Here is a 13282-nt window from a genome sequence, read left to right on the forward strand (position 1 = left end):
AGGGAACAGTAAGTTTGTGCCTACAGCGCCTGTAGAGGGAAGAGAGGATACTGATTGCTGACCGAGGTGTGGGGCGGGGTGGGGGTGGGGGACCTGCCAGGGAGGGACAGGTTAAAACGCTGCTGCGTTCGCATGGTAATGCAGCATCTGAAAAGCCGTGTAAGGAGAAAAAGTCTGGGAAACTGAAGTCTTGAGAATAAAATCTAAGTGGGATGTAAGCAGCTTAACAAGGAGGGATGTGGCTCAGTGCACAGCCAAGCGTGCTAAAGTCCCCAGCTCAAACAAACAATAAAGCAGGTGTTAGTATTTGGTGTTAGTATTTGGGCATCTGCGTTGGCCTGCCTGCCCTTAGGGTCCTGACAGGATACTTCCTCACCTGTAGCCACTAAGAGCACTTCACCTGTAGCCATTTCTGCGCACATTTGCTATGGTTCCTTGTAACAGGTGGGCCTACTCACCAACCAACCCCCCTTCTCCCAGTCTCTGCCTCCCTCTCCCGCACTCTTGACCCCAGGGACTAGTCTGCCCCCCTCTCTGCCTCCTCTGCCCCTTCTCTTTCGTCTTCCAATAAACCTCCTATGTAAGCCTTATCGCATGGCGTGACTTCTCTTCGCTGCGTATATTATTATTATTATTATTATTATTATTATTATTATTATTTTTTTTTTATTTTTACAACAGTGAGTTCTGTCTCACCCTCGAAGGAAGCCAGGGCAGGACCTGAAAAGGCTGAGTGGCTAGCATCTAGCGCTGCAGAGATGAAGACAGGGTCCGACATAGGCCTGCTTACCAAACTAAAATGTTTTGAGAATGGAAGCAGCCTCTACATTATGTTATGGACAGGATTGCTCATCTTTATTGAAAGGGACATTAGAACCAGAAGACAATAGTGGGTATTAAACTACGGGGTTAAACATTAAGCAAGGAAAGTAGATATTAGGAAAACAGAATGACTCCTGTTTTTGAAGCCAAAGGAAACATTTTGAGGAGAGTTAAGAAGCCTGAGATTTCATGTCAAGCAGTCTGTGAATTACCATAGAAATAGACATAAGAGATAGCAGTGATGTACTCAGGGATAATGCATTGAAATTTGGCAATGATGGATTGCCTTGTGATGCGGGAATCATATATGTTCGTTTTTGCACTGCCTTGTTTGAGTGTATTGAATACTTGAAGTTGCATAGGTGTTATCTGTACTGAGGACTTAAGTGTACATGAAAAACAAATATAGCACACAGGGAAAATGCTATCATAAAGGAACAGACTTACTCTTCTACTTCAGAATAAAAGTGATAATTGTTGCTTAATGAACCACTTGCATCTGGAACATTTTTCTGATATTGAAATCATGAATTAGGTTCTAAGCATGAAGCGCAGGTCCGTTTCCACCGGTGGTGCTGGCTGCCTCTCCACACAGGAACTGAGATCCCAGGACCTCGATAAAGCAGAACTTTATACCCCTCAAACGTAAGTGCCTCCAACAATGGGTCTCACCTGCATACTGCCATGTTCTGTACCTAGTTCTCAGAAACTGTAGAATCAGATGGTGACAGTGGAGCCATGTCTAGTTCAGTATTGGAGTCTTTTACTCTCCGAAGGTTGAGAATGACTTCAAAGAGCTTTGGTTATACTGTCTAAGTCTGTCAGTATTAATTATATTAGAAGTTAGTTCAACATTTGTGTCTTTTACTCTCTGAAGGTTAAGAATGACTTCAAAGAGCTTTGGTTTTCCTGTCTAAGTCTGTCAGTATTAATTATATTAGAAGTTAAACTAAGAAAATGTCAATATAATCTCAATTTAAAATAACAATCTCATTATAGGGTTTCAAAAATAAAATGGTTTTATTTGTTTATTTGCTTCTTTGTTTGTTTTGTTTTGGTTTTTGGAGACAGGATTTCTCTACATAGCCCTAGCTTTTCTGGAACTCACTGTGTAGACCATGCTAGCATCGAACATTGAGATCTACCTGTCTGTGCCTCCCAAGTGCTCGGATGAAAGGTGTGTGCCACAACTGCTTACAATGCTTTTAATTTTAAAAACAAATTTCTGGGTGAGCAAGATGTCTTAGCAGGTAAAGGCACCTGTCACCAAGCCCAAACACCTGCTTTCTATCCCCAGACCCAGGTGGTGGAAGAGAACCTACTGCTTCAGGTTGTCCTCTAACCACCAGCTGCTGTTCTCTCTCTCTCTCTCTCTCTCTCTCTCTCTCTCTCTCTCTCTCTCTCTCTGACACACACACAAATAAATAAATGTAAGAAAATTAAAACATTTCCAATGCAAAACAATTTCATTGGGCAGCAAAACATGGACTCCCACTTTTAAAGTCAGATCCATTTAATAGCAGACTAATGAAAGATGGTTAGAATCCAGGTCTAGGAAGTTGAGCACCCAAACAGCCTAGGCTCCCACAAAGCCAGTACATGCAGTAGGATCAAAACCCCATGCCATTGTCTTTGGCTTCTCAGCAGTCCTCATTGTCTGCCATGTTCAGAGAGTCCAGTTTTATCCCATGCCTTTTTAGACTTAGTCCAGCTGGCCTTGGTGAGTTCCCAATAGATCAGCCCCATTGTCTCGGTGTGTGGGTGCACCCCTCGCGGTTCTGACTTCCTTGCTCATGTTCTCTCTCCTTCTGCTCCTCATTTGGACCTTGGGAGCTCAGTCCGGTGCTCCAGTGTGGGTCTCTGTCTCTATCTCCATCCATCACCAGATGAAGGTTCTATGATGATATGCAAGATATTCATCAGTATGGCTATAGGATAGGGTCATTTCAGGTTCCCTCTCCTCAGTTGCCCAAGGTACTAGCTGGGGACATCTCCCTGGACACCTGGGAACCCCTCTAGTGTCAAGTCTCTTGCTAACTCTAAAATTGGCTCCCTTAATTAAGATATATACTTCCCTGCTCCCATATCCACCCTTCCTTTATCCCAACCATCCCATTCCCCCAAGTTCTTCCCATCCTCCCCTTCTCACTTTTCTCTCCCCATCTCCCTTTTCCCCTCTTCTTCTGTCTTATTTCCTCTCTCCACCCAGCCATATTATTCCTGTCTCCACCTCCCTAGTACAGCGCTTATAGGTGTGTGATCCCAAGGGCTGGGATCACCTCTCTGTGAGTTCTGTTTCTCTTTTAGACAGATTCAGTTTTGTGTAACCCAGGGTGGCCTTGAACTAACAAAGATCCCTCTGACTCTGTCTCCAACGTCCCAGGATTAAGGGTGTGTGTCACCAATCCCTGGCCTCTAGTGGCTTAGCTCTGCACTCTGATCTTTAGGCAAGCTTTATTTGTTAAAACATAAACAAAATACTACTACATTTCCCCTTTTCTGCCTGAAATTAAAAAAAAAAGAATGATGCTATAACTAAGTTAGAAACTACATACAGTAAATACAATAACTATATACAATAATATGCAGGCAGTAAAAACATCAAACAATGTCTAGACTAGTTGCATTTGACAATTCAGAGAAAATAAAATTTCCATATTAAAAAAAAAAGAAAGATGGTTAGAATCTATGTCTGCTACTGCATTCAGACTGTCCTAGCAGCCAGTCTCGAGGAAGCAATGTACGCATGACAGGATGAGCGTGAGAAGAACAAACAGCACCTTAGTTTTGTTGTAGTGATACCTAGATACACTTTGGAGAACTTTTTCTAGACTAGATCAGCAGTTGTCTGGATTGGAGGTGGGGAAGTTTGATACAGATGGACAGGAAGCAGTCTGTTATGTGTATGACCTGGTGTATGACCTCACCTTTTTGTACTTTGAATCCCTTGTGTATAAGAATGGAGATAGGTATAGTGGTGGTGCACGCCTTTAATTAGGCAGAGGCGGTCTAATCTGTGGGTTTGAGGCCAGCCTGGTCTACAGACAAGTTCCAAGACAACCAGAGCTACACAGAAAAACCTGTCTTCCAAAAAAAAAAAAAAGAGTGGATACTGGGAGATGGCTCACTGGTTTAGAGTCGTTCCATTTCTACCAGAGGACCCAAATTCGGTTCCCAGTAACCCCATTGGGCAGCTCACAACCCCCTGTAACTCCAGCTCCAGGAGATCCTGTGCCCCTCTTGTGACCTCCATAGGCACTCACGTGCATGTGTGGTTATGCATATACAGACACAATATACATAAATAAAAATAGATCTTTTCAATTTTTTAATGGAGATAAGGGCAGACTCTCCTTTACAAGTAGTTCTGAATATTGAGTGTTCATATGGGTCAACTGTTCTTATGTTCTTCATGCATATTAACTCTTGATACTCAGAGACAATTTTCCCTTAAGGCATAACGGCAAACAAGGGAGTACAAGCAAGGGAGCAGTTATAGTGGTGTAAATAGAGATGAAAGTGTTTAGGTTATTGAACAGGTTTGTAGACTACTTGGTACAGAAGATCTATGGGCCTGCAACACACTTTTAAGGATAATGTTTGTGTTGATAATGTCATGCACTAGGAAATTTGGTTTGTTATTTGTGGTGCTGAGGATTGAGCAAAGAGCACTTCACAAGCTGAACAAAACACTGAGATGTGTCCTTGTTCCAGAAGTACATTTTATCCCCCCCACATTTTATGCCTAAAACTGCAGTAACCTCGTGGTATGCTCTCCTGCTTTAAGGAATACATTGTGTTTAGTTATTTAAAACTTAAAGGTAATGTTTGGTGCTGTTGTTACTGTGTGTGTGTGATGGATAGCCTTGAAATAATGTAGACTTGAACACAGAAGGAAATACTTTTGATTGCCTTCTTAAAATATTATTCTAGGACCAGTGGCCATTCATCCAGAACTAGACAACTTGGGAGATGTTCACGTTCTGAAATGATGAAAGATCCAAGACCCCTTAATGATAAAGCATTCATTCACGAATGTATTAAACAGCTCTATAAGGTATTAAATTGTCTGATTTGTGTTTTTGCTCCCAACATTTTTTCTAATTCAAAACTTTCAATGCCTCATAAAAATTATTGTAGTTTCTTACAGAAAATGGTTATAAACATCATCTCTCAATAAAGTCTCTACAAACCCCATCGACAAAAGACTTCCTTAGGATCTTTGCATTTCTTTATGGTTTCCTCTGCCCATCATATAAAATTCCTGACAGGAAATTTGAAGAAGAGATTCCAAGAATTTTTAAAGATCTTGGGTATGTAATATTTTTATTAGCCTAAGATCTTATCAGAACAAAGAAGAAACACATGTTATAAGTTGGTGAATACTTTGAGTTAGTAGGTTCAGTTGTAGGATGAGCACTGTGAACAGTATGTGTAGGATGAACTGAAGAGAAAGGAAAATTGATAGATTGTAGCATATTCAACTTTTTTTTCCTTTAACAAAACACCAATGCTTGGTAATTGGTAAATATAGGAGTTATTGAGCTAAAGAGATGGCTCAGTGGTTAAGAGTACTGGCTGCTCTTCCATAGGACTCAGGTTAGGTTCTCAGCACCCACATGGTGCCTCACAGTCATAAACAGTGATTCCTCTTTTGACCTCCACAGCCACCAGGCACACACATGTTCTGCATATTTGGGGGAACTATGAAGCCAAGCTGTTTACTGACTAGTTCTCCATAGCTTGCTCAGCTTGCTTTCTCCTACAGTCAGTACTACCTACGCGGCTGGCACTGCCCACAATGGACTAGCCCTCTCCCATCAGTCATGAGTCCTTAGAAGTGCTCCATAGATATGCCCACAGCCTAATAGAGACATTTCCTTTATTGAGGTTCCGCCTTTCCAGATGGCTTTAGTTTGTGTCTGGTTGACAAAGCTAACCAGCAGAGAGAAGAAGTTTAAAGGCATTATAAATAAAGACAAGCACAGATCAGATGTGGTGCTGCACACCTGTGATCCCAACACTAGAGGAAACTGAGGATGGGAAGCTGTTTGTTTGGAGACACAGGGACAGAAGTAGATTTAGTGACAGATAATCACAAAAGTGTAATACAAGTACATTGAATGTAGGAAAATGAAGAGTTTTTTTTAGGAGAATCCTTCTATACTCAGCTGTTAAACACCGTGTAAAGTAATCTGTGGGATGTGAATAAATACACGAAAATCATTGATGAATAAGATCTTCAGAGCAGACTCAAATATCTTCACAGCAGGTGTATGTGCAGCTTTAAAATACACCTTTACTGTAGCCTTTATGCTTGCTAACACGGTTGCTCCTTATCTTCCTGTTTCTCATAGGTATCCCTTTGCACTGTCCAAGAGCTCCCTGTATGCAGTGGGAGCCCCTCATACCTGGCCTCACATCGTGGCAGCCTTGGTATGGCTGATAGACTGCATCAAGGTATTTGATTGATAGTTTAAATCTTACCTTTAAATGTTTTGTTTTGGTTTTCCTCACAATGAATTTCTATTCTCCCGCAATCTGACTTTTGCAACTTATCTCAAACCCTGCTTCTGCTTTCAAAGCACATTTGATTTGAAGTTCTTCAGACTGTTAGTGTAAGAACGGTGAGCAGGGAGAAGTTCTGCTTGACAGATTGTGTTCCTGGGGTGTTACTGTTTAGAAAAAAAATGAGCCCATCATTTTTCTTTGCGAAATTCATTTTCTCCTTTTTAAAAGATGAAATCAGTATTAATCACAAAAAATAGGGAAATATAGAATGAATATTTTCCCAACTTACAGATAACTTTTAAGTCATTTTCTTTGGAGCTAGTTTTATTTGGTTTTGTGGTGTTAGGTGTTGAACCGTGGGTGGCTCTACCACTGAGGTGCACTTCAGCCCTGGATATAGGTTTCAAAGTCCTGTTTACTCTAAAAATGTGTACAGTCATGTTTCACATGCTGATGTTCAGTCATTGATGGAGGGCATGGTGGTCCAATAAGATTATAACAGATATGAACTAATTTCTGTCACTTAGTGATGGATCCATTGCAAAATTGCTCATGTCTGGTGTTGCTGATATAAACCTGTGCTGCAGCCATATAAAAGTATAGCACATGGGTTAATGTTGCCTAACATGTTTACCCTATTTATTTTTAAACAGATAATTTTTACTGTAAAACAGTGCCATGTTAATCTGGAGCAGCCTCTTTTTTTCTACATATTAACAAGTTTTCCTCCAAGGAAACTTATAGCAATTAAAAATACTCAGCCTTCAGATGTGATAGCACACCCCTTTTAGTCCTAGCACTTGGGACAGAGGCAGGCAGATCTCTTTGTTCAGGGACAGCCTGGTCTACGCAGAGAAAGCCTGTTTCTAAGCAGCCATGTATGAGCATTGCGTGCCTATGGAGAGGCATTACTGTTTCAAACTCTACCTATGTGGAAACTTTAAAACTGTTTTCTTAGTTTTACATCTCTCTATGTGCTTTTGCTATTTGAAACTTTCTTTCTTTGGTTGGTTGGTTTTTCTGAGAGTGAATCTCACCATGTTGCCTAGTCTGTACTCTGGGGTCAAATAATCTTCCCACTGCAATCTGGTAAATAGCTGGAACTACAGGTATGTGCCCCTGCATTCAGCTTTAATCCAGCATTTAATTTGAACCTTTTCGTATGAAATCCCTTCTGTCTCAAACTGAGCCAATGACTTGGGAAGGGTTATTGTTGGGTTTGGTTTGGTTTGGTTTGGTTTTGTTGTCAGGTTGCTGTGCCTTTGAGGAAGGAATGGCTGGGATATTGTGAGTGGTTGTTTTGGTTGACCATTTTGGAATAGAAACTGTATTTCACTGGTAGTCTTAACTGGGACCACCAGTCCTTGGCATTATATCCATATTTGTTTTTTGTTGTTGTTTTGTTTTTTTTACCTTTGGACTTGACTTCATGTTCCCTAGGTTTATGTTCCCCCTTGTTAGTGTTTGAGCCTCTTTTATTCTGTGTAGGCACTCTTCAGCTGAACCGCACTTCCCTGGCCTCATGATGCCTTTGAAAGCTTTAACTTGTTATTTCTGTGTGGGTGAGCGATGTGTAGACATGCTCATGCTGTGGCACACATATGAAAGTCATAGTATAATTTTTTGGAGTTAGTTACTGAGCCAGGTCTGTTGTTCATGGTTTTAATAACTGACAACATGATGAAAAGCATATTGCTAATTGTTTATATTTTTATTTTTGATTTTAAAGTTGAACTTAAAATTTCATACAAGAGTAATTGCCTGGGCTGGAGAGATGGCACAGAGGTTAAGAGCACTGACTGCTTTTTCAGAGGTCCTGAGTTCAATTCCCAGCAACCCCATGGTGGCTCACAACCATCTATAATTAGATCTCATGCCCTCTTCTGACATGCAGACAGAACATTGTATACATAGCAAATAAATCTTTTATTTTAAAAACAAAAAGAGTAAATGCCTATCATTTCCTTTTCTTCCTTTTGCAATGATGCAAAAAATATTACTGTGTATTATTGTGTGCACATGCACATGTGTGCATGCTACAACATATATGTGGAATCAAGCCCAGGTTGCCAAAACTGTATATCATGCTGTTACCTCCTTCTCGCTAGCCCTTTTTTCCTTTTTTCTTATCAATTTACAAAACCTTGTCTCCACTTCCTAGCACTGGAACTGCAAATGCTCATCTCTACATTCAGCTTTTACATGGTTACCTTAGCAGGAATTCAAATAAAAACTTGGAGTCAGCTATAAGGGTAAGCTGAGCAATCCGGGAAGCAGAGTGGCCAGGCACTAGAGAGACCTTTAACCTCTACCTATGCTTAGACCGAAGGGGCAATCCTCTTCTCAGGCTCCCTCCTCAGAACCAAGGGACAATCCTCAGAATGCACTGAGCTCTTGTCTCCTCCCCTCTTATATTCCTCTCTCCATCCAGTCCTATCCATCCTGTCTCCACCTCTCTAGTGCTGGGAATAAAGGTGTGGGATCACCTTTGCGGGAGCTCTGTTTCTCTTTTAGACATTCAGTCTCGTGTAACCCAGGGTGGTCTTGAACTAACAGATCCCTCTGTCTCTGTCTCCTGAGTCCTGGGATTAAAGGTGTGTGCCACCACTCCATGGCTTCTAGTGGTTTACTCTGCACTCTGATCTTAGGGCAAGCTTTCTTTGTTAAAACATAAAAAAAAATGTCACTACAGTTATTGGGCCTCCAAACTCCAGTCCTCATGCTTGTATAGTAAGCATTTTATCCACAGAACATTTTCCCAGCCTATCAATATTATTTAAAATTCTGTGTTTTGTTTGCCCCTCCGCCTTTGGTTTCAAATTGCATTCATAAACATTAGGAAAAAATTCCCATTTGGACAATATTTAACATTATCATTTGGAGAAGTATTGATTTTCTTTTTTCATCTGTTTCTTCAGTCAGATATAGCTTTCTTAATACCAAGTACCATATTTCAGTTCCATTTGTTTTGATGTTTTCTTAACTATATTTCTAGGTTATTAATGCTGAGACTTGTAGTGATATTTTAAGACTTTCTTGTCTCACTACTCTTAATAAACTATCTTCCCCCATTCTAAATCATTTTCTATTACTACCACTGTTTACAAAGAAAGGGTTTTTTTGTTATTTAGTCATGACATATTCAGATAAAAAGTAGTGTTTTTCCTACAGAAGTGGATCTGCTATTATCTCAAAAATGACTTTTGAAGCCAGGCTTAGTGATTCCGGCCTGTAATCTCATCTAATTAGAAAGCTAAGGCAGAAGAATCACAGGCATCTGTCCTTACAAGTGCTTCTACAAAGAGAGGTTTAGGCCAGCCTGTGCAACTTAGATCCTGTCACCAGATAAACAGGAAAAGAGAACTTGAGAATAGCTCAGTGATAGCTTGCTCGTCTAGCATACATAAGACTGTTAATTCAGCCCCTGCCTCCCCCTCCCATGAGGTTACTCCTGGCTGGTGATGGAACAGAGTGATAGGGAGCTTGTCTAAGCAAGTACAAGATCCTGACATAATGGTTGTAGGAACAATTGAAAATATTCCTTTAAAATATTATTTTTACTTATCTATGTGTGTGAATCTCTGTGCGAGGCCAGAAGAGCATTGGGTCCACTAGAACCAATGTCGCAGGCATTTGTGAGCTATGCAACATGGGTGCTGGAAACGAACTTGAGTCCTCAAGAAAAGCAACAAATACTCTTAACAATTTGAGCCCTCCCTCCAATACTGAAAATATAATCATTCTCTTCACCTCCATATATAATATATGATTGATGGCCTCTGTCCATTATTTGTTATTTTTTCTGATCCCAAATTGCTTCATAATATTTTATAAGTGGTTTGATACTTTTCTCTCATTCTTCACTGTGCCTCTTTGCTCACTTGGCACACAGTCTGTCTGCATAGCAGCAATTTGACCATGGCCCCATCTCTTTTAGAGACTAAATGTAGGGATAAGTCCCGCCCTTTGGGAGGTGTGTTCGCCTCGGGCTAATGTTTGCCTAAAAATTTGGCGAGCATGCTCCCAGCCATCCCTTCTGCTTTCCTGTTCTCCGCAGGAATGGTGGTTTGGTAAGTCTATTTTGCCATTAAAGCTGTATATATATATATTTTTACAATCTGTCTGCATTCGTTTACAACGTTACATTTTGGCGCCCACCGTGGGGCTATTTTGCCCCCGACTCAAGCGGGTAGCCCGCTAGCTAACACAGCACCCTCCTGGGTGCTGTTTTTTAGTTCGTGACTCGGGCCCCAGTGCCGAGTCCGAGACACACTCAGCCACACAGGCCCATTCTGCCCTGCCTGCTTGCCAGAGCAATTAACCCCTCCCTGCCTGCCTTGGCTAAGTTTGGAGCAGAACCCCACTGCCTGAATTAGCAGAAACTCAAGTACTTGCGGTTTTGCAACAAAAGCTTCCACAGCAGCAGATTTGGTCTGATACAAAGTGACTTGGAAGGGCGGTGGTGGCGCACGCCTATGATACCAGCACTTGGGAGGCAGAGGCAGGCGGATCTCTGTGAGTTCAAGGCCGGCCAGGCGGTGGTGGCACACGCCTTTAATCCCAGCACTTGGGAAGCAGAGGCAGGCAGATCTCTGTGAGTTTGAGGCCAGCCAGGTGGTGGTAGCACACGCCTTTAATCCCAGCACTTGGGAGGCAGAGACAGGCAGATCTCTGTGAGTTCGAGGCCAGCCTGGTCTACAAGAGCTAGTTCTAGGACAGGCTCCATAAACACAGAGACCACCACTGGCAGGAACCGATCATTGCAGGTAAAAAAATTTTCTTTTATAAATAAAATGTCTGAACACATTACTGTTCAAGAATTTAACAGTTTTTTTAATTGTACCATGTGGGAGATTTTACAAGAGGTGTCTATCACCCCACATCTATGGATCCTTCTGGGATTCATAGTTTTCATTGGCACTAAATGGTTTGATAATAGAAATATGATAAAGTCTTTACGAGACGAATCCAGGATTCTTAAGGCAGAGATTGAATGCTTAAAAACAATTGAGAATGACAACAATCTTCTCAAGAATCAGTTTGAAGTTCTCCAGGCTGATGTTAAGGAGAAATTCATTGCTATGGAAGAGAGAACAGCTGATTTGGATCATAAGCTTCAGTCCCTTTCTGTAGGAAATGAAACATTAACTGAGAGAATCAAAACTGCTGAATGTGACAATCGGATTTTGTCTAAAGCTTATGACAGATTGACGGAAAGATTGTCAATACAAGAAGGCACGGTTTATGCCATAAAAATTATGTCCAAAGATGAGACGTTATCTCTAACGGACAAACTTCATACTTTAGAATCCTCAATGATGGCTTTGGAACATAATTCTGGACAGGAGATTCAGACATTGCAGAAGGCAATGGTGAATAGAATTGAAAAGATTGAGGAGTTTCTAAATTCTGATGAAGAAGAGCAAAGGGTAGAGAGGCAAATTTTAACTACATCTGTGGGTAAATCTCTCCGGGACAATTTCCACAAAGCTCTACCTACAGCTCTACCTGCCTTTCCAGTAATAACAACAGAGAAGGTGATTGGTTCCAAAAACCCTAGGGTCATCAAGGAGGATACATGGGAGCCTGTCCGTATGAATGATCTCAAGGAAATAAAACAGGCTGTCATGACTTTTGGGATGCAAGCCTCTTTTGTTAAAGAGATGCTAAGATCTTGGGCCACGACAAGCAAAGCAACCCCCTCGGACTGGCTCCAGCTGAGCTCTGCGGTACTTGATAGTGGACCGCAATTGAAATGGAAATGCTTATTCAGGCAAGAGGCTAGACTCTTAGAACAGCAGGAAAAAGTGAAGGGAATTGACATTTCCCTAGATAAAATTCTAGGTGAAGGGCTCTTTTCCGACCCTCAGGAACAAGCTAATTTGGTTGAAAACACACTCTCCATGTGTACTACAGCAGCCTTAAGGGCTTGGGACAGGGTACAAGACCCAGGAGAGAGAATGGAATCATTTGTCACAGTTAAACAGGGTCAGAGAGAACCCTTTAGTGACTTTTTACAAAGATTAACTAAGGCTGTACAAATAGGGATATCTGACCCAGAAGCAAGACGTATAATGATTGAGTCTTTGGCTTATGAAAATGCAAATGTGGAATGCAAAAGGATTTTGGGCCCTTTAAAGCTCAGATCAGCGCCCTTGGAAGAATGGGTCTTGCATACACTCAATGTTGATACATTTGATTATGGCACTGAAGCATGGGTAGAAGAAGCAATTTCCAATGGTAAAAGGAGACACCAGAATACCGAATGTTTTAATTGTGGCAAAATGGGTCATATGAAACGGAATTGTAGACAACAGATTTTCAGAAATAATAATAATAATAATAATAATAATAATAATAATACATCTTTCAGAAATGATAATAATAATAATGCATCTTCTAGAAAGAACAGGAATAGGAGGACTCAGCCTTCATGTTTATGTAGAAGATGTGGAAAAGGCAGACATTGGATGAATGAATGCAGGTCTACAAGAGATAGACAAGGCAACCTGATACAGATGGGAAACGTGAGAGGGGGGCCTCATAGGCCCCCATGGCAAACATGGTTCAGTCATTTCCAGTTTCTGCAGAGAACGTGCCTCGTCAGGACAATTAGGAAGCCCCATGCCTACTGTTACAAGCAATAATGATCAGAAAGATAATTTACGTGTGTTTTGACAAACTTCTATAAATGATCAAAGACCTAAACTGAGAGTGTGTGTAAATGGCATTTTTATTACTGGCCTGCTGGACACAGGTGCTGATGTAAGTATCATTACCCCAGAATCTTGGCATCTGTATTGGCCTCTTCAGAATGTAAGTGTTCAGCTCCTGGGAATTGGAACCCTATCTTGAGTAAGGCAGAGCACGAGATGGGTTGAATGTATAGGGCCAGAGGGACAAATAGGAAAATTAAGGCCATATGTAGCCAATATTGCAATGAATTTAT

At 41.2% G+C, this 13282-nt stretch overlaps 1 protein-coding gene across 1 annotated transcript in view; it reads left to right on the forward strand.

Annotated features, from left to right (window-relative positions):
- The first annotated feature begins 1366 nt into the window (after window positions 1–1366).
- The window catches only part of LOC121458658 (kinetochore protein NDC80 homolog), a 48373-nt gene continuing 36457 nt past the window's right edge, over window positions 1367–13282 (forward strand). The window contains 4 exon segments of the mRNA XM_041667955.1: window positions 1367–1513; window positions 4718–4879; window positions 4963–5135; window positions 6180–6282. Coding sequence (XP_041523889.1) covers window positions 1367–1513; window positions 4718–4879; window positions 4963–5135; window positions 6180–6282 — 585 coding nt within the window.

This window comes from Microtus oregoni, unplaced genomic scaffold, assembly GCF_018167655.1.
Source record: "Microtus oregoni isolate MIOR12 unplaced genomic scaffold, Mior012 000018F_ref0000195, whole genome shotgun sequence".
NCBI classification, from domain to species: Eukaryota; Metazoa; Chordata; class Mammalia; order Rodentia; family Cricetidae; genus Microtus; species Microtus oregoni.